This window comes from Camponotus floridanus, unplaced genomic scaffold, assembly GCF_003227725.1.
Source record: "Camponotus floridanus strain SB8 unplaced genomic scaffold, Cflo_v7.5 scaffold340, whole genome shotgun sequence".
In the NCBI taxonomy this organism is placed as follows: Eukaryota; Metazoa; Arthropoda; class Insecta; order Hymenoptera; family Formicidae; genus Camponotus; species Camponotus floridanus.
In genome coordinates, this window is record NW_020229482.1 from 69,523 (window position 1) to 92,730 (window position 23,208).

General features: G+C 29.6%; 3 protein-coding genes and 1 long non-coding RNA gene across 10 annotated transcripts; 2 read left to right on the plus strand and 2 right to left on the minus strand.

Annotated features, from left to right (window-relative positions):
* Positions 1-498: 498 nt before the first annotated feature.
* LOC105251747 (transducin beta-like protein 3) lies at positions 499-6,854 on the minus strand. Of its 2 annotated transcripts, XM_011258729.3 has the most exons (15): positions 6,665-6,854; positions 6,498-6,549; positions 6,219-6,426; positions 5,339-5,513; positions 4,072-4,242; positions 3,833-4,008; positions 3,555-3,754; positions 3,275-3,478; positions 3,003-3,192; positions 2,309-2,430; positions 2,055-2,213; positions 1,819-1,984; positions 1,510-1,734; positions 942-1,069; positions 499-711 (listed from the first exon to the last, which is right to left on the minus strand). In XM_011258729.3, exons 1-15 carry the CDS (start codon positions 6,679-6,681, stop codon positions 514-516), a joined length of 2,391 nt encoding a protein of 796 aa, XP_011257031.1. In that variant the 5' UTR covers positions 6,682-6,854; the 3' UTR covers positions 499-513. The 2 variants fall into 2 exon arrangements, with proteins under 2 accessions (XP_011257031.1, XP_011257033.1); XM_011258731.3 differs by lacking the exons at positions 6,498-6,549; positions 6,665-6,854 and having other exon boundaries at positions 5,339-5,476; positions 6,219-6,329.
* Positions 6,855-7,886: 1,032 nt separating this feature from the next.
* On the plus strand, positions 7,887-9,683 carry LOC105251748 (protein canopy 4). Its single transcript, XM_011258732.3, has 5 exons — positions 7,887-8,102; positions 8,272-8,398; positions 8,478-8,612; positions 9,128-9,292; positions 9,371-9,683. Exons 1-5 carry the CDS (start codon positions 8,000-8,002, stop codon positions 9,534-9,536), a joined length of 696 nt encoding a protein of 231 aa, XP_011257034.1. The 5' UTR covers positions 7,887-7,999; the 3' UTR covers positions 9,537-9,683.
* Positions 9,684-10,143: 460 nt separating this feature from the next.
* LOC105251750 (28S ribosomal protein S33, mitochondrial) lies at positions 10,144-11,142 on the minus strand. Its single transcript, XM_011258733.2, has 2 exons — positions 10,968-11,142; positions 10,144-10,848 (listed from the first exon to the last, which is right to left on the minus strand). Exon 2 carries the CDS (start codon positions 10,792-10,794, stop codon positions 10,453-10,455), a length of 342 nt encoding a protein of 113 aa, XP_011257035.1. The 5' UTR covers positions 10,795-10,848; positions 10,968-11,142; the 3' UTR covers positions 10,144-10,452.
* Positions 11,064-22,702, plus strand: LOC105257183. 6 transcript variants are annotated; one of them, XR_003123116.1, is made up of 8 exons: positions 11,150-11,230; positions 11,790-11,988; positions 12,124-12,312; positions 12,434-12,551; positions 12,807-13,064; positions 13,317-13,585; positions 13,673-13,879; positions 22,649-22,702. It is a non-coding gene; the product is annotated as an uncharacterized LOC105257183 (long non-coding RNA). The 6 variants fall into 6 exon arrangements; XR_003123118.1 differs by lacking the exon at positions 22,649-22,702 and having other exon boundaries at positions 11,064-11,183; positions 13,673-13,945; XR_003123117.1 differs by lacking the exon at positions 22,649-22,702 and having other exon boundaries at positions 11,105-11,195; positions 13,673-13,945.
* Positions 22,703-23,208: the final 506 nt, after the last annotated feature.

Genomic DNA, 23,208 nt, shown 5'->3' on the forward strand with positions numbered 1-23,208 from the left:
TGTTGTATAGATTCTTGCAGCTCTCATCTGTAGTGTTGTGTAATTTACATATCGCTGTCTAACACAATGCATTAATTTAAACGCGCGGCTTTAATATCAAATATCATTAAACGGTTCACTGCTTCCCGGAACAATCCGTCTAATGTGTAGTTATTTACTCATGAAAAAATATAATGATTCATGATTCACATTTCTATGTAATGAAATTTTTCTTATCTCCCTCCTGAATTTGTAAATTTTATCATGATACGATTACGCATGCAGATATTTATATCTCATATTCATTTTCGTTTTAAGCACTATTATTGTACAGTTTACTATAAAAGTAATCACTTAAAAGTATAATTTGTAATTAAACATAAATAATGACCTAATAAAAAATCAGTCACAATATCCATATGAAAGCTAAACTTATAAAAAAGACGAAATTTGTATAATTTATTTTTACATATACTTATGTAATATTATATACATATAATATATACAACATACATAATATATGTATCATGTAACTTAATTAGTGTTAATTGATACAATATCAGGTTTCATACGATTAACAGTATATGTTAATAAGTGAAGATCTTGCAAAAGTTTTGTCAATCTTTTAAAGTGTCTATCGGTATAAGGTATCATAGTTTCTAAAGTAGAAGATAAGCCTGGTATCTGTAGTTCCTGAGTCCCGATTTCTGCCATTACAGCGTTTATAACTATCTAAAAATAATAATAAGCAAAAAAAGTACAAAAATTATATATATGTATATACATATTTCATTTCGTTAATTAAATGAAGATTTTTCGAAAGTAATTGAGTAATCGAAAAAACCGGTTACAACATGTTTAATTAAATAATTATATCTCCGTTAAAAACTAAAAATTTTTGTAAAAATCTCTAAACTTTTAAATATTTAAATAACTAAACTATATTAAATCTTATATCATACCTGAGCAGCATGCGAATTCCGGCTGTTTGTATTCCATATAATTGCGCACTTGAGTAAGGCTTCTTTGCGAGCTGGTTTTAATTCTTTTATTATTTCTACAAGCTCGTTATCTCTTTTTTGCAATATAGCTGTTATAAAAGAAATATATTTTATATATTTTATATTAAACGTATAAAAATAAAAAACAGGCTAAGTATATAAAAAATATCTATACTTGTATGCAACACAAAAAATATTTAAATAATTCAAAAAAGATTAATATGATAAAATTATATTATTTTATATAATATGAAACATATATATGATATTGTTATAATGATATGATAATGTTATAAATGTAATATGTAATATAATAATATAATAAAATATAATATAATAATAATATAATATAATATAATATAATAATATAATAATAATATAATAAAATGTAATATATAAAATGTTATATGTAATATAAAAGTGTGCATTTATCACATACTTTTGTATCATCTGATATTAACATCACAACATTAAATCAGGTACGATACATAATGATATATTAATTGCTATTCAATATAAGTAGTTATACCTTCTATAATTTTAAGAACTTGCAACGGGCGTTCCATTTTTAGAGCCAATCGCAGCGCAGCTTGAAGCTCTTCAGCTTTTAGTAAATTGGTCAACTTTTGCTCTTTAAACACGAGCCGCTCTTTTTCCTTTGCAGCTTGCACCTTCTTCTCTTCAGTTACATCTCTCCAAATGATTAGCAATGAGTCGCTACCTCCGCTGATGATGTGTTTTTCATCTTTAGCAACTAAAGAAAAAGACATTACATGTTTAATTATAAGAATATCGATTGTTAGATATTCTTACATGAGTAGATCAGGTATAGACTTACCCACAAGGGTCCAAACATGACTTTCATGTTGGTCTAAAGTAGATATGCACTCAGATGTTTTAATATTCCACAATTTTAACAGACCATCTCCACCTGATGTAATTAACTGCATACCATGTGACAGGAACTCTCCCTTTAAAACGGAGGATTCATGTCCTTCAAAGGTCTGTAATAAGAATAAGAACCAAGATATAATAAAATCTACGAATGTGCAAAATTTATTTCTCTTTCTTTACCTTTAGACAATTGAGTTCTGTCAAGGACCATAATTTCATTGTACAATCGGCAGATGTTGTTAAAAGCACTTGATCAACTGGCGAGAATCGAACGCACCATACGCCTTTTCGATGACCGTGAAACACTCCGAGTAATTGCAAATCTTCAGCAGACCACAGCTATAAATACAGTAGTTATTATATTATTTCTAAAATGTAACACATATAATCTTAAAATTATTTATTGCACATGTATAGCAAGTTTGCAATAATACCTTAACAGTTTTATCTTGTGATGCTGTAGCAATTAATTTATCATTCGGCGAAATGGTTACACAGTTCATTTCTTTTTGATGTGCTAATATCGTATGGCTTATGTTTAATGACAAATCTTGCTCTGTAAATACCAATAATTATTTTGCATTTATCTTATTCTCTATCTTATATATATATGTGTGTGTAATATGCAGAGTGCTTCATTTTAATTTCCCCAGGTAAATATTTCGGAAAATAATAAAAAATCGAAAAAATGTTTCAGACAAAAGTTGTATTGTGTTTTCTTTACACCAATCGATTCCTCTCATTATTTTGTACATAAAAGTATTAAGGTAAGATAATAGAAAAATGAATATTTTACTAGATATTTTATGGTTTATGCAAAATTAAGAAATGATTTCAAGCCTCATAACTCGAAAAGTACTTGATGAAAAAATGTTTATTTATAGTGTTTTGGAAAGCTCTGTTCCATTTAAGAAATTCGAAATGACCTTCACGTAACTTTCATGTGACTATAAGGTCAAACTAATGGCACCATCTTATGTCCCCCTAGAAACCATACAACTTTTGTCTGAAACATTTTTTCGATTTTTCATTATTTTCTGAAATATTTGCCTGGGGAAATTAAAATAAAACACCCTCTGTGTGTGTATATGTGTATATATATATATTTATGTTTTCTTTTTAACATACTATGTGATTCGAGATTATTAGATAATTCCCATAATTTTAGGCATGAATCTTGAGCAACTGTTGTAAAAAATGTAGTTGATATTTGAGATATAGCAACAGAACTGATTGATGCTGTATGCCTAATAGCATGTCCAATACAAGACATTCTTGTTGTTTCTTTATCAAATAGCCATACACGAACACTATTATCCTATAAATAACAATTTTGTATATATAAGTGTTAATTATTATTATAATTATTATAATTATTAATATTGTTAAAAAACTGATACCTTAGCTGATGATATGAGTAAATTTACATTCGCCGGAGTCGTAGCTAAGGCCAAAACACTATCACTATGACCACACAATAATTGACAATTCATAGATGCAATATCGTAAAATTTTATGTCGCAACTGTTAGTCGCGAGTGCAATGTGACTGTCATTAGCTCCAACATATGCAACATCTAGAATTTCGTCGCTATAACCTACCAACTGCCATAATTAAAAAAAAGGTATTAATATTTACACAAAATTATTTTCAATAGAATTTGATGCAAAGCACACTAACCTGCTTTTTGCATTCAAACAATTCTAATGAATGAATGATAATATTATGATCGACAGACACTACTGCAAAAATCTTATGAACATTATTGTAAAGTAAATGGGTGATTGATAAACTCCCTTCTTCCTTAGCTGGTGATACCAAAGAATTGTCTTGCGTATAAATCAGCTTGCCTGACTTCATTTCCCAGATTTTAACAACGCCTAAAAAAATTTTTAATATTAAATTGCATTTTCTTATATTATTCGTGTATTAATATATTAAATTTGAATTGTTAGTACCTTTTTCACCACCTGAAGCAATATATATATCATCTTTTCTGTGTAACTTAATAAATGCTGGTAATGACTTGAATGGTATTATAAATGCTCCTTCTATTCCTTCATATACTGGTAAAATGCGTATTGATGTTCCAGATGATATGTCCCACAAGATTAGTACTCTATCTCTTCCTGAACTGTGTAGATTATTATAGTATTATGGTAATTTTACTTACACAATAGATTTTAAAATCTCTTACCTAACTAAATAATTTTCTTTTTCATGGAAATTAAGAGATGTAACTTTGCTAAAATGTCCAGATAAAGTAACCATTTTTTGTCCAGTATTAATATCCCAACCATGAATCTTTGTGTCATCACCAGCGCCGAAAAGAAGTTGTTTTGTAATATCTGGATGGAATTCTAATACACTAAATATAATAAAAATATTGATATTAATTTTGAATATTGGAGATTTAAAAATGTATCATTATATATATATATATATATATACAGGGTGACCCATTTTAACTTAGGCAGCCAAATAACTCGAAAAATAAGCACACTACGAAAAAATGGTTAGAATCAAAATTTCGTCATTTCGAGGGGGACGTACAATGACGAGCTTTGGAAAGCTCTCGAGATAAGCTACAAGAATATGCAATGAAAAATAGGGGGTTCCATTTAAGATTTCAAACTTGCCCCCCCTCACCGCCCAGGGGGAGGGGTGGGGGGGCTGATTTTAACGTCATTGTACGTCCCCCTCGAAATGACGAAATTTTGATTCTAACCATTTTTTCGTAGTGTGCTTATTTTTCGAGTTATTTGGCTGCCTAAGTTAAAATGGGTCACCCTGTATATATATATATATATATATATATATATATATATATATATATATATATATATACAGAGTATCCCAAAAGTCCTGGACCAGTCGAATATTTTATAAACTATGCACTTGGTGTAAACAAAACAACTATGTGTTTTCTTTACACCAATTGATTAAAAAAAATATGTAATGGTTAATTGCAAATTAACCATTAATTATATTTTTTTCTTAAAAACAACTATGTTTTTTTTCTTTACACCAATTGATTCCTCTCATTATTTTGTACATAAAATTATTAAGGTAAGATAATCGAAAAATGAATATTTCACAAGATATTTTACGGTTTATGTAAAATTAAGAAATGATTTCAAGCCTTATAACTCGGAAAGTACTTAATGAAAACTAACTTAATTGTAGTATTTTGGAAAGCTCTCGAGATAAGCTACACGAATATGTAATAAAAAATAGGGAGTTCCGTTTAAGAAATTGACGGTGATCTTCACGTGACTTTTAAATGACTCTCCCAATGTCAAATTATTGTCACTATCTGATGGCACCCTTCAAGCCATACAACTTTTATCTGAAACATTTCTTTCTAAAGTGCATAGTTTATGAAATATTCAACTGGTCCGCGACTTTTGGGACACCCTGTATATATATATATATATATATATATATATATATATATAAATTACCTAGTTACTCCCTGCAGTCCTTTGAAATGATGTGTGCAAGTGTGATGTTGCAAGTTCCACAATCTGACAGCACTATCACTTCCACCAGATGCCATTAAGACATCATTATTTGAAAAAGCTATTCGTGTTACGGGTCCTCTGTGGATAGATTTCCATAATTTTATCAATTTATTATCTATAATTGACAAGAAAAGGAAAAAAAATGAATTAGAATTCTAATATATGTTTATGCTATAACCAGAGTTGGGAAGTAATACATTACTTGTCGTTATTATCATTACCATTACTTTTTTTCGGTAACGATCGTTACTTTTTTCTGTCTGTAAGGTAATGATAATGCCATTACATTTTTACAGAAACGGTAATGAATTTAACTGTTACTTTTATCATTACTTTAATTCTGTAATCCTGGATATTATACCTTTAGTAATTGAAAAATCTATTCCTATTATAAAAGTTTAAAAATATTTTGGAAAATTATATATATGCATGATGTTTTTCTCTGTATTCATAAATCTAAAATTTCTAAATTTCAATAAATGAAAAATTGAATATGAAGAACATCAATAATGGAATAATTTATATAATTGTTGAATATATAAAATAATTATATTTTAAAATCAATTATCAATAAATTAATAAATACTATAAAATAATAATTATATTTTAAAATAAATTAATTTAATTTTTGTATTAAAAAGTAACGAAAAAGTAACAAATCATTACTTTCTTAGTAATGGTAATGGTAATGAGTTACTTTTCAAAATTAGTAACGAGTAATGGTAAAGCATTACTTTTTTAAAATAACGTTCCCAACTCTGGCTATAACATATCCAAACTTGTTCTAGAACATATATTAAATTTGAATTTAAATTATTACCTTTCCAATCCCATAATTTGAACAATCCACTTTTGTGGTGAGTAAGTATATTCGTGTCATCATTACCAAGAGCAAAACAATTTATTGTGTCCTCCTGTTGATTAGCTTCTACCTCACCCAATGATGATATCACAGAGCTTTTGCTCACAGATAGTATCGAAATAGTGCCTCCTTTTTGACAGAATAAATACGCCGCATCTGCACTCCACTGTAAGATGAGAGGATTATGTCGTGATATGCACGTGATAAAATAGAAACATTTTTTTTTCGGAAACTTACTTGTATATCGCCACCGGTATAAAATGCTCCATGCTTGCATTCCACTTCAAATCTGTAAATGTACATAATGTTATTATCAAATATATGGCACAGAGAAATTATAAAAAGGAGAGTGAAATATACATACGCATATTCTCTTACAATACATTGAATAAAGTAATACTTACGTTTCTTTTATGTTCATTTTTAATATTATTCAAAAATACATGTGGATATCAGGGAAAAATCTGAGAGTGGCCAGCCCACTTCAGCGGACGCATAGGCATAGTATATCCAGTGGGTCTGTTCTTTTCAGTTGCACTGCTGCAGTGATGGTAGGCCGGGCGATTTTTTCGCGCATGCGCCGCGAATGCGGCGTTAACGAAGTATCTAGTAGAAGTAAAAAGTATATCACTCGTTGCCCTTAAATAAATTTCTGAAGGAAAATTTTTAGAAAATTTTTACGAGCGACCAACAGCACACTTTCAAATCACTAATCACTTTTCTCGCTGTACTTTAAAACACTATAACATTCACTCGGGACTTCTTTCTAGCATCACCGAGCTCAGCTTGCCCGCCAAAACTTTGGCGCCCATAATCCGCTATCTGATACACCGTTGCTTTCCTGTGATTACTGCGCATGCGCAAAAAAATCTCCCGGCCTACCATCACTGCACTGCTGCACTAGTGCAATTAGTTAGAGTGAAAGAAAGCATGTTCGTCTTTTTCTAACTTATTGCACTAGTGCAGCAGTGCAGCTGAAAAGAACAGACCTAGTAGCGCAACTCCCTAAAATTTGTGAAGTCCAAAATGGAGTGCGCATGCGCGAAGTTAGTGAGTAATGCTATCTGGACTTTTTTCTCACGTTTTCTCCTTCACTTCATCGGCCACATTCAGGCCGGTATTCATAGTCCGATCTTATATTTAAGATCGTCTTAGGCCGGTATTCATAGTCCGATCTTATATTTAAAATCGTCTTAAGTCTGGTCCGAGGTTGACGTAAGACCTCATTCAACCAATCAAATAACTGCGTAGCATTTCAAGCTCGAACTTAAGACGATCTCAAATATAAGATCCGACTAGAGAACCTCTAGGAGAGAGAATGGACAACTGATCATGTGACATGTGATCAAGCTTTTTCATGATTGGCTGGCAGAAAATGTATCAATTTTAGCTATTGCGACGCCAATGCAAAATATGATGACACACAAATAGGACACACATGACACACATATATTAACCTATTTGTGTGTATCATATTTTGCATTGGCGTCGCAATAGCTAAAATTGATACATTTTCTGCCAGCCAATCATGAAAAAGCTTGATCAGTTGTCCATTCTCTCTCCTAGAGGTTCTCTAGATCCGACTATGAATACCGGCCACTAGATGCTCGGTCTATACTTACTATGTCTATGGTCATCATAGAGTCATAGACTGCTACATGTGTTGGCTATACGATATTTCAATAACATTCCAATAATTCTATGATTTTACGATTAATATTCTTCTTTTATAAGTCACAATGCTTGTAAATCGTGCAATTTTACTTAATTTATTATTCGTATATTTTGTTTTTGGTGGTCCTGAAGAAGAACATGGAGTAAAATATGCCAATAAATGCGAAGGTGATTTTTATCTTTTTGGAGCAATGGTTTTTCTTTAAGATAGAAATTTAAAGCCTCATATTGTTGGCTTAATATTGAAAGATTATTTATAAATTCTTGTTTAACAGATAGTTACAAATAATAATAACGATTATACCAATTGAAATTAAAAATAACTGTCTATTTACAGTTTGCAAAGTTTTAGCTACTGAACTTGAAGCTAGATTAGATGAAACTGGGAAAACACATGATGTATTAGAGATTGGATATTCAGTAGATGATATTGTGCCAAAAAAGAAAAAAGACTACAAGAAATCGTAAGTATCTCATAATAATTCAGATAATATACAAGATTATTTTGTTAAAAAAATTTATAAATTGCCGTTTTCTTTCTAGAGAATTACGATTAGTAGAATCTATGGAAAATGTTTGCGAACGTATACTGGAATATAATATACACAAAGAACGTACAGATAGTACAAGATTTGCGAAGGGAATGAGTCAAACATTTACGACACTGCATAATCTTGTGTAAGATGCTTTAATATAATATGACCAGGGTTAGGTAATAACTAATTGAATAACTAATAACTAATTGATTAGTTAAAAGTTTAAAAAAAGTTAATAATTTTTAACTCAATTTAGTTATTTTAAAGAGAGTTAACTTTTAACTTTAATTAGTTATTTTTAAACACATAAACTTAAACGTTTTAACTTTCCCCCCAAATTTATTTGATGATTCATATTATTATTATTTAGAGTAATCTAATTTTAAAATTACAATCTAATTTAATATAAAGTGAAATAATGTTTTTCAAAATTTAAACTTTTATCTTAACTAACGTTAATTTAATCTTAATGTAACTTTTATTGAGTTAATTTTTTATTTGTATAACTTTTAACATAAATTAATTTTTTAACCCATTAACATAAATTAATTTTTTATCCCATTAACTTTAACTTAATTTAGTTTAAAAAAGATATAAATTTACCCTGAATATGACATTATTCAAATAATCTAGAAATTAATAAATAGATGATTACAGGGATAAGGGAGTCAAAGTAGAATTGGGTATTCCCTATGAATTATGGGACAAGCCTTCTGTTGAGATAACAACTCTAAAAACACAGTGTGAAGATTTACTGGAGAGTCATGAAGCTGACATCGAAGATTGGTATAATAATCATCAGGGAAAAATTCCTTTAATTAGGTAATGTTCTATTTGATATATTTGTTTTAATAATAAGTAATATTTATACAATTAGTATTAATATAGTTTATTGTTTAGATATTTATGTTCCGAGCGTGCATTGAAAGAACAAAATGATTCTTGCTTGTATGAGAAAGGAGACACTGGGAAAGGTCTCAAAAAACAGGGAAAAAAGAAAAAAAAGAAGTCAAATGATGAAGAAATTACGAATGATAAGTATCAAAAAGTGAAGCAGGAATTATAAAACTGCAAGAATAAACTGCCTCAACAAATACATTCATATAGAATAACTGTTATTAATAGACTAAAGATAATATGATTCTGTATCAAAACAAATGTGGTATATATAATGGTATATATAACAGACTGCGATATTATATATATAAAAATAATTTGTAAATATTAATGTAGAGTTTCGCATATATATATACTTCGATATATATATCATATTTATTGTATCATTAGAAACTTTGTATAATAAATTTCTTTTATATTTCTTGATGATCTTAAAAAAACTTTATAAGTTTATGTAACAATGTGAATGCTAATTTAGATAATATCTACATTCAAATGTATCAAAATTTCAACATTAATATGCTACGAGAGACATGCAACATTTAAGCCTGTATCTGACTATGGAATTTATTGCAATTTGATTGCTGCAATACATTGCAGCAATTTTTTCTATATGACTATGCAATTTTGAAAAGCAATTTGGTTGCAGTGATTGCACAAGATTTAGATCCAGTCCTAATTCTGGCAACTAGTTGCATGCAATTGTAGTAATAATTTTAGAGAATTTAGAACATAAGTCTTGTATTATATATGTTACATATATATTTGCTTTAAAAAGAGATAACAATATTTTATATATTGTACTAACATAATCTTATTTTATATATTTTGTTCTATAGTTGACAATAGTTCAGTTAATCTTATTTTAGTTGCCTGTAGTGTGATCAACATTCAAATAATTGTTGCAACTATTAAGTTGCAGCAATTAAGTCGCTGCAACAAGTTGCATGAAAAATTGCATTGTCAGATACGGGCTTTTTAGGAATAAAAGTCATAAAAAAATTCGTATTTAGCATAACTTAATTTTACAGTATATTATTTATAAATAAAATACATACTTTACAGCGCAAGCTTGTTATTTCATTTTAAGACGATTTATCTTTATTTCTAAACGGAGGTGCTATCCATTTCGTTTTTCCGCGAAGTTCCCTCAAACGTTGGTATTCTTCTTTGAAATCTTTATGCTCGTCCCTGAAGAGACCATAATTGCGTAAATGATACATTAGCGATTCCGTCTCCTCGTATCTCGGATAATATTCCACGATCTCCGGTCGTTTATTCACCGGTTTCTCGCTAAAAAGCTTCACAACTTTCATCGATTTCTGATTAGTCGGTCTGACCACTTCTCCGAAAATTTGATTTCTCAGGCGATTCATACGCATGGCATAATTAGTGCTCACGTTCGCCAAATTCACATATTTGTTCATCCTTCGACTCACTTGACCGAACAATGACAATATTAATCTTCCTTTTCTTTAAATCTACAAGAATGGGTAAGGTTAGGATCGCTTTGACGAGATTAGAACGAGCTTTATAGAATTCCAGACGAATGACAAATGTTAATTTCGAAAAAAAATAGTATCCTTAATTGTTCACTTACTTTTCGTATTTCATAAATTTGCAAAAAATTGTTATCTTCTGCCTCGAATATAAAGAATGTCTACTTAGACTGTGTTCCAAAATTCATTGTCAGCGCTGCCAGCGCTACAAACTGCATTCCAAAATTCATGGCAGCACGCTACGGCAGTGCTGTGAGAGAACAATGACGTCATTGATTTTGTCGTCACTTTCTGCTGTAGCTACTGCGGCTGGAAAGGTGAGGCAGTAGGTTCGTTTTTTATTCCTGTACTGGGTCGGAATTCTGTAAGTCGTTAACGATAAATATCGATAGCGTTAACTAACGACAATTATTGCTTGCGCGATCGACAGTCGTTAAGGTATATGATTCTGTAACGTGGACATAACGATAATAGTCGGTGCAAATTTCGTTACAAATGTATCGAAATTATTCGATAGGCGTGCAACATTGCCATATCTTAATATGGTAAAAATATAGTAACTTTACAGAATTTGTGTTTGTAACATCGAAAAACTGAAACTTGTTGCTATGTATCTAACCTATTTCTGTTATCTATTTATATCTGTTTTATTTATAATAATAGAATTGCTATAGGGTTTAAGAAATTATTAAAAAATGTCTGAAATTATGATTAAGACCGGTATTCATAATCCGGTCTTATATTTAAGATCATCTTAAGAACTCATTCCACCAATCAAATAACTACAATGCAGCTATTGATTGGTGGAATGAGTTCTTAAGATGATCTTAAATGTAAGACCGGACTATGAATACCGGTCTAAGTATTATATGAAAAATATAAAATATACATATAACGAAATGTTAATGAGTTTTCTTTTACAGCAAAAGAAAAAGAACGGCATGAGCGTCGCAACTACAATTAACCAAAATAATTGATTTTTTCAATCTAAACAAGGATTTAGCGGAAGGAAAATTCAACGCTCTTCACGGAAAAGAAGAAGCACAAAGAAAATGGACTGAACTAGCGGCAGAGCTAAATACTTTATAAAAAGCTACAAAAACGGTGGATCAGTGGCAAGTGGTAAGTGAAATTGTATGTTTGTTTTAAGTAAAAGTACTGATATAAAAATATATTCTATTTTATTACTCTTTACAAGTACAAAATTAGTTACGTTTTATGTAAAAAAAACATATACTTATGTATACATATAATAAGGTTTGGAGAGACTTAAAAAGCCGTGTTTCCATTAAAGTAAAAGAATTGTGTAAAGCAAAAGCTTTAACAGGAAATAAACCAATAACTCAATCTGAGCTTTCTGATTTTGAACTTCGTGTGCTTGGCATAGTTGGAACTGAATATGTGGAAGGACACACAGATTGTCCAGAGAGTATTCCTGACGAGGAGGTAACTTATATGAAACTAGAAAATTGTGGTATACAATTTACATCATATTTTCAATAAAGAAAGTATAAGTATCTTTAGTATAAGTATCTTTATAAATATATTTCTTTTCTCATATACACAGAATTTATTAGAAGAACTGGAACATGGAAATATTTCTGTTTTATCGGAGACTCCAAACGTAATCACTGTCTGCCCAAGTACCTCTAAAAAAATTTCTGCGGACACTCCATATGCATATGGTAAAAAAGACAAATATTTCTATAATTGGAAATGTATTAATACATGAGTACATTTATAATGCACGTATTCTATCAGCTTTCAATAGATTTTGTTGAAGCGTCTTTGTTATAGCGATAATAAATAAATTAGAAGAAAGCTGAATTATAAATAAATTTTATAAGTAATATATATATAAAACATATAAAAAATTAAGATTATTCACCGTTTCAATACCTAACTAACATTCTCATTATGAAATATTCTTTGGTTTGCAGTTAATCTCTTGGATGATAATGATGATGATTCAATTATCAATGACAAATCACTTCACTACACAAGAAAGAAATATAAAGATTCAGAAGCTATTCAAAATGATAATAATGTTGACAATACCGAATTAATAAAAAAATCAAAAATTTTTATTATCTCTTCTTCAAAAAAAACAATAAATACTCCATATCCACCAATTGAATCAAAGCCAACGGTACTATCAAAAAGATCATCAGAAACTATTTCTAAAGCGACTTCAAGATGTAAGTCTAAGAGCGAATTCACACTTTGACAGGAAAGCAAAAGCCAATCAAAACTCGCGCTGGTAGTAGCCTAAGCTTATTACCAACACGAGTTTTGATTGGCTTCTGCTTTCATGTCAAGGTATGAATTCGGCCTTACAAATAATGAGTTGTCAGTAAATTATAATTTAAAAATTTATATTAAAATTAGTTCAAATTTGTTCGTTAAAATTTTTTGTAGATAAAAAATTCATAAAATTCTTTAAATTGCAGTTAATTTTTTTGGGTAATGATGATGACGACTTAAATATCGATGACAAATCACCTCAGTATACAAGAAGGGAATATGAAGATTCAGAAGCTATTGATAATAATAATGATGTTGATAATTGCAAATCAAGAAAAAATTCAAAAATTTCTATCTCGTCTTTAAAAAAAAATACTCCATATTCATCTATTGCATCGAAGTCAATGGTATCAAAAAGATTATCAGAAACTATTCCTAAAGCGACTTTATCAAGAAAGTGTAAGTCTTATAAATAGTAAGTTAGTAAATTATAATTTACAAAATTTCCTATCTTAAAAAGTGCATGTTAAGTCGATAAATCGAATATATCGAAATGTTGAAGCCTCCTTTTCTGCGATGCTGATTGGATGCTGGTGCGTTCCGATATATTCGCGGGAAGTAGCGTAGCGCTCGAGCGCTTCGTCATCCATAACCTATTTGTTACTCTGCTCTTTCGTGTTACATAATAGTAGTGCGTTAAGAAAGAAGTAAAAAGAATCTCGAAGAGGAGAAGGAGAAAGAGAGAAAGAAGAAAAGTCGAATAAAGAAGGTATGTAAATATGTGCATAAATAATGCTCTTTTTTAAAAGAAAGTATGAAAAACTTTGATCGCAAAAAGGTCATATTACTTGTACATATTTATATTTACAATTATATTTACAATATGTATAAAAAGTATAAACTATATCGTAATTATATGTATGTACATATATATACATATATATAATATATATACATTACATATACATATGTACACATATATGTTAATATGTAAAATAATATAATAATTATAATTATAATTATTTTTGTTTGTAGTGAAATTACATTAATAATTTTAAATCCTCTCTGCATTATTGTGTATATATGTGCTCTTAATAAAACATTAATACATATGCAAGATAATATATGGAAGTTATTTGTAAATATGCATTACATGTTCTATGTTATCTTATATACTGTGCGTAGTAATGATTTAAGAGTATATGTACCAATGCGAATAGCATTAATCACTAGGCACTAATTTATAGATTAGTAATAATGAATGCTATTCGCATTAGTACATATACTCTTAAATCATTACTACTCATAGTATATAAGATTTCATAGATAACAAGCCATATAATGCATATTCACAAATAACTTTCATATATTATCTTGCATATGTATTAATGTTTTAGTAAGAGCACATACAATAATGCAGAGAGGATTTAAAATTAATTGAAATTAGATTAGTAACAATGAATGCTATTTGCATTAATACATATACTCTTAAATCATTACTACGCATAGTATATAAGATTTCCTAGATAACAAGCTTGTTGTACAAGCTTCTTTATAAGCAAACTCTTCCAGCAATATTGAAATTATAATTTCAATATTGCTGGAAGAGTTTGCTTATAAAGAAGCTTGTACAACAAGCTTGTTATCTAGGAAATCTTATTTACTATGCGTAATAATGATTTAAGAGTATATGTACTAATATGAATAGCATTCATTATTACTAATCTAATTTCAATATTGCTGGAAGAGTTTGCTTATAAAGAAACTTGTACAACAAGCTTGTTATCTAGGAAATATATAGCTATTCCTTTATATTTTTTGTATAAGTAAACTCTTCCTGTAATATTTAAATTTGATTAATACGTAATGTTGAATTCTATTTAAGTTAGTACGTATATTCTTAAATCATTACAATGTTATTTATAAAAATGCATATATTAAACTTTATCTTATATATACCATAATAATGTACTAATGTGGATAGATTTAAATTTATTAATTTAATTTAAATATTGTAAGAAGAGTATGTTTATAAAGAAGTTTGTATAAAGAAGTGGCTATACATTTTTTAGAATATTAAGAATATTAATACAAGAAATTTAGAATATTAATACAATATAACTTATATATGTAATACATATATTTTTTTAAATAGTTTAGTTTATTGAAAAACATTAATAAGAATTGTATATAAGTTATATTCAAAAAATATTTTTAAAAAATATTCAAAATATGTTAAATATATTCAGTGAATTTTTATCAATAAAACAAACAATGTATGTTTTATAAATATTTCCTATATATAATTCTTTAGTTTTCAAAGAATCAAGTTATTTTTAAAGTTTTACATATTATACTAATTATCTTGCACAAACAATAATAATCCAGAAAATGTATAATCACTTCTTTATACAAACTTTTTTTATTAGCAATTTTTCTTGCAATATTTAAATTAGATTAAGAATGTTGAACTCTATTTGCATTATAATAAATATGTTCTTAAATAATTATTATTGTATATATATAAGATAAAGTATAATTAAAGATAATACATATATATTTATAAATAACTTAGTTAAAAATAGCAAGAATTATAGTAGAAAATATTTATGAAGTATTTATTATTTATTATGTTAATAAAAATTTAATGAACATAGTTATATACAGGGTGGGCCATTTTAAGTGATCCACTCAAATATTTCGGAAAATAATGAAAAATCAAGAAAATGTTTCAGATAAAAGTTGTATGGCTTGAAGGGGGCCATCAGATAGTGGCAATGATTTGACCTTGGAGAGTCATTTGAAGATGACGTAAAGGTAACCTTCAATTTCTTAAATGGAACTCCCTATTTTTTATTACACATTCGTGTAGCTTATCTCGAGAGCTTTCCAAAACACTAATAAAGTATTTCTTCATTGAGTACTTTTCGAGTTATGAGGCTTGAAATCATTTCTTAATTTTGTATAAACCGTAAAATATCTAGTAAAATATTCATTTTTCGATTATCTTGCTTTAATACTTTTATGTACAAAATAATGAGAGGAATCAGTTGGTGTAAAGAAAACACAGTTATTTTTAAGAAAAAATATGTAATTTGCAATTAACAATTACATATTTTTTCTTTGAAACAACTATGTGTTTTTTTTACACCAATTGATTTCTCTCATTATTTTGTACATAAAAGTATTAAAGCAAGATAATCGAAAAATGAATATTTTACTAGATATTTTACGGTATATACAAAATTAAGAAATGATTTCAAGCCTCATAACTCGAAAAGTACTTAATGAAGAAATACTTTATTATAGTGTTTTTGAAAGCTCTCGAGATAAGCTACAAGAACATATAATGAGAAAATGTAGGTTCCATTTAAGAAATTGAAGGTGACCTTTATGTGACCTTCAAATAACTCTTCAAGGTCAAACCAATGGTACCATCTTATGTCCCCCTAGAAACCATACAACTTTTGTCTGAAACATTTTTCTCTAAACTCAACAGCATTTGAAATATCCGCCTGGGGCGATTAAAATGAATCACCCTGTATATATATATATATATATATATATATATATATATATGCATAATTAAATACACTACAGTATAGCTTATATTCTATATACATTGTAAATATAATTGTAAATATAAACATGATACAAATGGTATGATCTTTTCCCTACTTGGAGTTCAATCATAAATTTTTTTCTCTAGCATGAACTCGTGAATAGTAAAAAATTTTACTGACACAAATATTGAATGTATATTAACTTTTCCTAAGTTTACGTTACAAAAAAAGATTTATGATTAAGATTTTATTAATATAATATTAATAATAAGATCTATAAAATTATTTATATAAAATTATATATTAACATAATAAAATTTAAATATATATATATACACGGTGGGCCATTTTAATCGATGCACTCGAATATCTCGAAAACAGCACTCTTCAGAAAGAAATGTTTCAAACAAAAATTGTAGGGTGTGAAGGGGGACATAAGATGGTAGCATTGGTTTGACCTTGGAAAGTCATTTGAAGGTCACATAAAAGTCACCTTCAATTTCTTAAATTGAACCCACTATTTTTCATTACATATTCTTGTAGCTTATCTCGAGAGCTTTCCAAAACACTACAGACAAATGTTTTTTCATTAAGTACTTTTTGAGTTATAAGGCTTCAAAGTTTGCAGTACTTCGATATAAAATGCAAAATATCTCGTAAAATATTTAGTTTTCGGTAGTCTTACCCTAATACTTTTATGCACAGGATAATGAGACAAAACTATTGGTGCAAAGAAAACGTATGATTGTTTATGATAAAAAATGTGTAATTTGCAATGCACTTTTTGTTATAAACAATCATGCGTTTTCTTTGCACCAATAGTTTTGTCTCATTATCCTGTGCATAAAAGTATTAGGGTAAGACTACCGAAAACTAAATATTTTACGAGATATTTTACATTTTATATCGAAGTATTGCAAACTTTGAAGCCTTATAACTCAAAAAGTACTTAATGAAAAAACATTTGTCTGTAGTGTTTTGGAAAGCTCTCGAGATAAGCTACAAGAATATGTAATGAAAAATAGTGGGTTCAATTTAAGAAATTGAAGGTGACTTTTATGTGACCTTCAAATGACTTTCCAAGGTCAAACCAATGCTACCATCTTATGTCCCCCTTCACACCCTACAATTTTTGTTTGAAACATTTCTTTCTGAAGAGTGCTGTTTTCGAGATATTTGAGTGTATTGATTAAAATGACTCACCCTGTATATATACAGGGTCTACCAAAAGTGTGGAAACCCCTAAATATCTCGGAAAATATACGTTTTACAGAAAAGTGTTTCCAACAAAAGTTGTAGGGTTTAAGAAGATCTATATACTGATTCTATCAGTTTGACCTTGGATGGCGTCGTCAAGGTCAGGTCAAGGTCACATTGACTTTTTTAAATGACACCCCCTACATTTGATTGCATATTCTTATAGCTTAATTCAAGAGCTTTCCAAAACACTATAATAATGTTCATTTTTATTAAGTACTTTGCGAGTTATGAGGGTTGAATGATAGAGTAGCGCCGGTATTAACATTATCCAAGGTGTACTACATGGAGGTTACTCGCTCGGATTTGCATCTGTTGTGTGTGTGATCCAGCTAACTAAGGCAAGATCGGTCGTGGATCCAGTCAGCAAAAGCAAAGACCCAACCAAATTACAATCGAGCATTTAAAGACCTGGAAAGCAATCGACATAGTAAACAGTAAATAAATTTGTGGATGCTCATTTATCATAATAATTGTTCGAAATGTGTGCGTGTGCGTGCGTGCGGTGCGTGTATACAGAGATCAGGTTAGGTTGCACCAAACGATTGCAAATGTGTTTCAATGTGTTAAAGTAAATGCTGAAAGTGGCTGCCATTTACTTCCTGACAATATGCTAATCTTTGGTAGAATGTAGAAATGACTTTACGATTCGTTTCAAAAGGTATCAAAGCCATTTCATCCCTTATTCGCTGTATCAATTCGTGAATGGTTTTAGGTTTTGTTCTGTAAACCTTACTCTTCAGATATCCCCATAGATAATAATCAAGAGGAGTTAGATCTGGTGACCGAGGTGGCCAATCCTCTCCTCCCTCATTTCCGTTCCTTCTTCCTATCCACCGTAGCGGAAAAGTCTCATTTAAAATACGACGTGGTCCTGCACCAAAATGAGCAGGAGCTCCATCATGCTGAAACCATATTTCTTGGAAATTATTTGGAAAAGTATTCTGTATGGCTGGAATTATTTGATCAACAAGTAATCTCTCATACCTTTGAGCGTTCAAATATTCTTCAAAAAAAAACGGCCCTATTAAATAGCCATCTATTATTCCGCACCATACATTTATTTTTTGTGGATGTTGTGTGTGAGTTTCCCGCACCCAATTCGGATTCTCATCTGACCAGAAACGAAAATTTTGATTATTAACTTCTCCCGTTAAGGTAAAAGTTGCCTCGTCTGTGAAAACAATTTGATAAGGGAAGATGGGCCGGACATCTATTAGTGCCATCATTCTTTCACAGAAATGTATACGACGCTCCTCATCTCCGTTTTGCAATTCTTGAACGTATTGCAATTTATATGGATGGAACTTGTTCTTCTTTAAAATTCTCCAAACCGACATGGGAGCAATATCGTGAGTTTGAGCGACTCTCTGAACACTAGAATTGGGATCTTCAATAAATGTCTGCAGAACATCAAGTTGTTTTTCTTCGTTGGTTGCAGACAATGGTCTTCCTGACTTAGAGCGATTTCTTACGCTACCAGTTTGTCTAAAACGTTCTATTGTTTTTAACACAGTGGACTTATTAATTCGACGGTTCGGATACGTGTCATTAAATAATCGAACGACATCAGAGAACGATCTTTCGTTATCACCCCATTCACGCATCATGAGGATAGTGATTCTTTCACGTTCCGACAAGTCGCCAGCCATTTTTAAAACGTTTAATTTTAATTAATCGTACGTTGTATTTGGACGATAACAATTAATTTCTGCTTGCTCAAAGCTGAAGTTAGAAGGTGCTCGTTCTTTGATAGCTTTATACATTCTTAGTTGAATTTTAAATGCGAGTTAGACTGCATGTAGTGCGTCACATAGCGGTAAATGAAGGAACTAACGAGACGTTTCATACACGTTTTATGGAGCAATTTTTTGGCAATTTGACTTCAGCGAAATATGAGGATATGTTGAGGAATCGATCTTGCCTTAGTTAGCTGGATCACACACACAACAGATGCAAATCCGAGCGAGTAACCTCCATGTAGTACACCTTGGATAATGTTAATACCGGCGCTACTCTATCATTCAACCCTCATAACTCGCAAAGTACTTAATAAAAATGAACATTATTATAGTGTTTTGGAAAGATCTTGAATTAAGCTATAAGAATATGCAATCAAATGTAGGGGGTGTCATTTAAAAAAGTCAATGTGACCTTGACCTGACCTTGACGACGCCATCCAAGGTCAAACTGATAGAATCAGTATATAGATCTTCTTAAATCCTACAACTTTTGTTGGAAACACTTTTCTGTAAAACGTATATTTTCCGAGATATTTAGGGGTTTCCACACTTTTGGTAGACCCTGTATATATATATATATATATATATATATATATATATATATATACGAGGGTAGTTCGAAAAGTTCTCGGCCTGGCAAAGAAAACACATGATTTCCAGCAAAAATCTTTTTTATTTTTCAACATAGTCCCCTTTCAACTCAATACATTTAGACCAACGATGTTCTAATTTTTTTATACCCTCAGTATAATACGATTTGCTTAAGCCTCCAAAATAAGCATCCGTCTCAGCGATGACCTCCGCATTTGACGTGAATTTTTTTCCAGCAAGCCATTTTTTCATATTTGGAAACAAAAAGAAGTCACTGGGAGCTAAATCTGGCGAGTACGGTGCGTGTGGTAACAATTCGAAACGCAATTCATGGAGCTTTGCAACTGCAATTGAAGACGTGTGAGCGGGTGCATTGTCGTGATGGAAAAGCACTTTTTTCTTTGCCAAATGAGGACGTTTGGTTTTAATAGCATCGTTCAATTGCTCCAGCAATGCTGCATAATATTCCCCATTGATGGTTTTGCCTTTTTCTAGATAATCTATGAACACCACACCTTGCGAATCCCAAAAAACAGTCGCCATGATTTTTCCGGCTGATGGAACTGTTTTTGCCTTCTTTGGAGCACTTCCACCCGCTTCCACCCATTGTTTTGATTGTTGTTTCGTCTCTGGCGTGTAATGATGAATCCATGTTTCATCGACAGTGATAAATCGTCGCAGAAATTCGGTTGAATTGCGTTTAAACAAGTCCAAGCACTCTTGAGAAATGTTCGTTCGAATGCGTTTCTGATCGACCGTTAACAAACGCGGCACCCATCGCGCTGAGAGCTTTCTCATATGCAAATGTTCATGTAAGATATTGTGAACACGATCTATTGAGATGTTTGCAATGTTAGAAAGCTCACGCACTTTTACTCGTCGATCATTTAACACGCTATCGTGGATTTTTTGAATGATTTCCTCATTCGTGGCGGTTTTCGGGCGACCCGAACGTTCATCGTCAAAGATGGATGAACGGCCACGTTTAAATTCAGCAGCCCATTTCTTCACTGTTGAAAATGATGGAGAAGAGTCTCCCAAAGTGGAATCCAGCTCGTTTTTTATTTCTGTTGCCGTTAATCCTTTTAAAACGAAATATTTTATGACTGCGCGATATTCAATTTTATCCATTTTTGGAGAAGTATCAAATCTTGTCTGTTTTACTTGAGCACAGTAAACAAACTAGTGAACGAATCTGTTTGAAACTGTGCGGTACGCCCTCTGAGGGATTAAACTTGAGAAAAATCATAGCCATTTGATATTCTTAGCGACATTTCTATATTAGGCCGAGAACTTTTCGAACTACCCTCGTATATATATATATATATATATATATATATATATATATATATATATATAATATAATTTATATACAGGGTGAGTTTTTTATCTTGAGACATCGAAATATCTCGTAAAGTCTAAAAGATACGAAAAAATGTTTCAAACAAAAGTTATATAGTTTTAAGGGGAACATAAGGTAGTGTTATTTGTTTGACCTTGCGGAGTCACCTGAAAGTTACGTGAAGGTCACCTCCAACCTTTTAAATAAGACATTTTGTATGTTATAATCTCGTAGCTTATCTCGAGACCTTTCCAAAACACTATAATTAAATTAGTTTTTATTAAGTACTTTCTGAAGCATAAAATCATTTCTTAATTTTATATAAATTGTAAAATATCTTGTAAAATATCTTGTAAAATATTTATTTTTCGATTTTCTTATTTTAATACTTTTATATACAAAATAATGTGAGGAATTAATTGGTGTAAGAAAAACATATAATTGTTTCGAAAAAAAATGTAATTGTTAATTGCAATTTACATTTTGTTTTCGAAACAATTATGTGTTTTCTGTACACCAATTGATTCCTCTCATTATTTTGTACATAAGAGTATTAAGATAAGATAATCAAAAAATGAATATTTTACAAAATATTTTACGGTTTATGTAAAATTAAGAAATAACTTCAAGTCTCATAATTCAGAAAGTATTTAATGAAAACTAACTTAATTATAGTGTTTCGGAAAGCTCTCTAAATGAGCTACGAGAATATGCAAAAACATACAGGATGTCTTATTTAAAAGGTTGGAGGTGACTTTCACATAACTTTCAGGTGACTCTTCAAGGTCAAACAAATGACATCATTTTATGTCTCCCTTGAAACCATACAATTTTTGTCTGAAACATTTTTTCGTATTTTTTAGACTTTACGAAATATTTCGATATCTTAAGATAAAAAGTTCACTCTGCATACATATAGTTATGTATGCATAAATTATACATATGTATGTATGTATGTATTATATGTACAATTTCTTATTTCTTTCTTTCTATTATCTTTTTAAATAAATGTAAATTATTAATATTTATTTCTTTTGTTTCAGAAAAGGCGAGAAAGTTATAAAATTGACATAATAAATAGTAGAAAAAGAGGAAAAGAAGAGTGAAGAAAGAAAATTATTTGAGAAAACTTTTTATATTATAAGTTATTTTAATTTATTTGCAATTAGTATTTTATATTTAATTATATTTTAATTTTATTGTATTATAATATATTTTATTATATTATATTTACAAAAATGTAATTAATGTTTAATTTTATTACAGTAGTATTATTAATTATTATATATTGTAATTTATTTTATTTTTTGTATGTGTAATTAATAAATAAATCATATTATTTAGAAGTATTGATATTATTATTAATAATAATTATGATATTGATGATAATCGACAATGTGAATGATATATAAATGATGACACTGATGATATAAACTATTATATAATATTGACGATAACAATAATGATAATGATAATAATGACAATGAAGATGATGATAATGATTATAACAAAATAATAATTTTAACAATAACTATAGTTTAATAACCATAATAATTAACTTATTTATGTAAGTTAATTTATTTAAAGTGAGAAAAACAGCAAC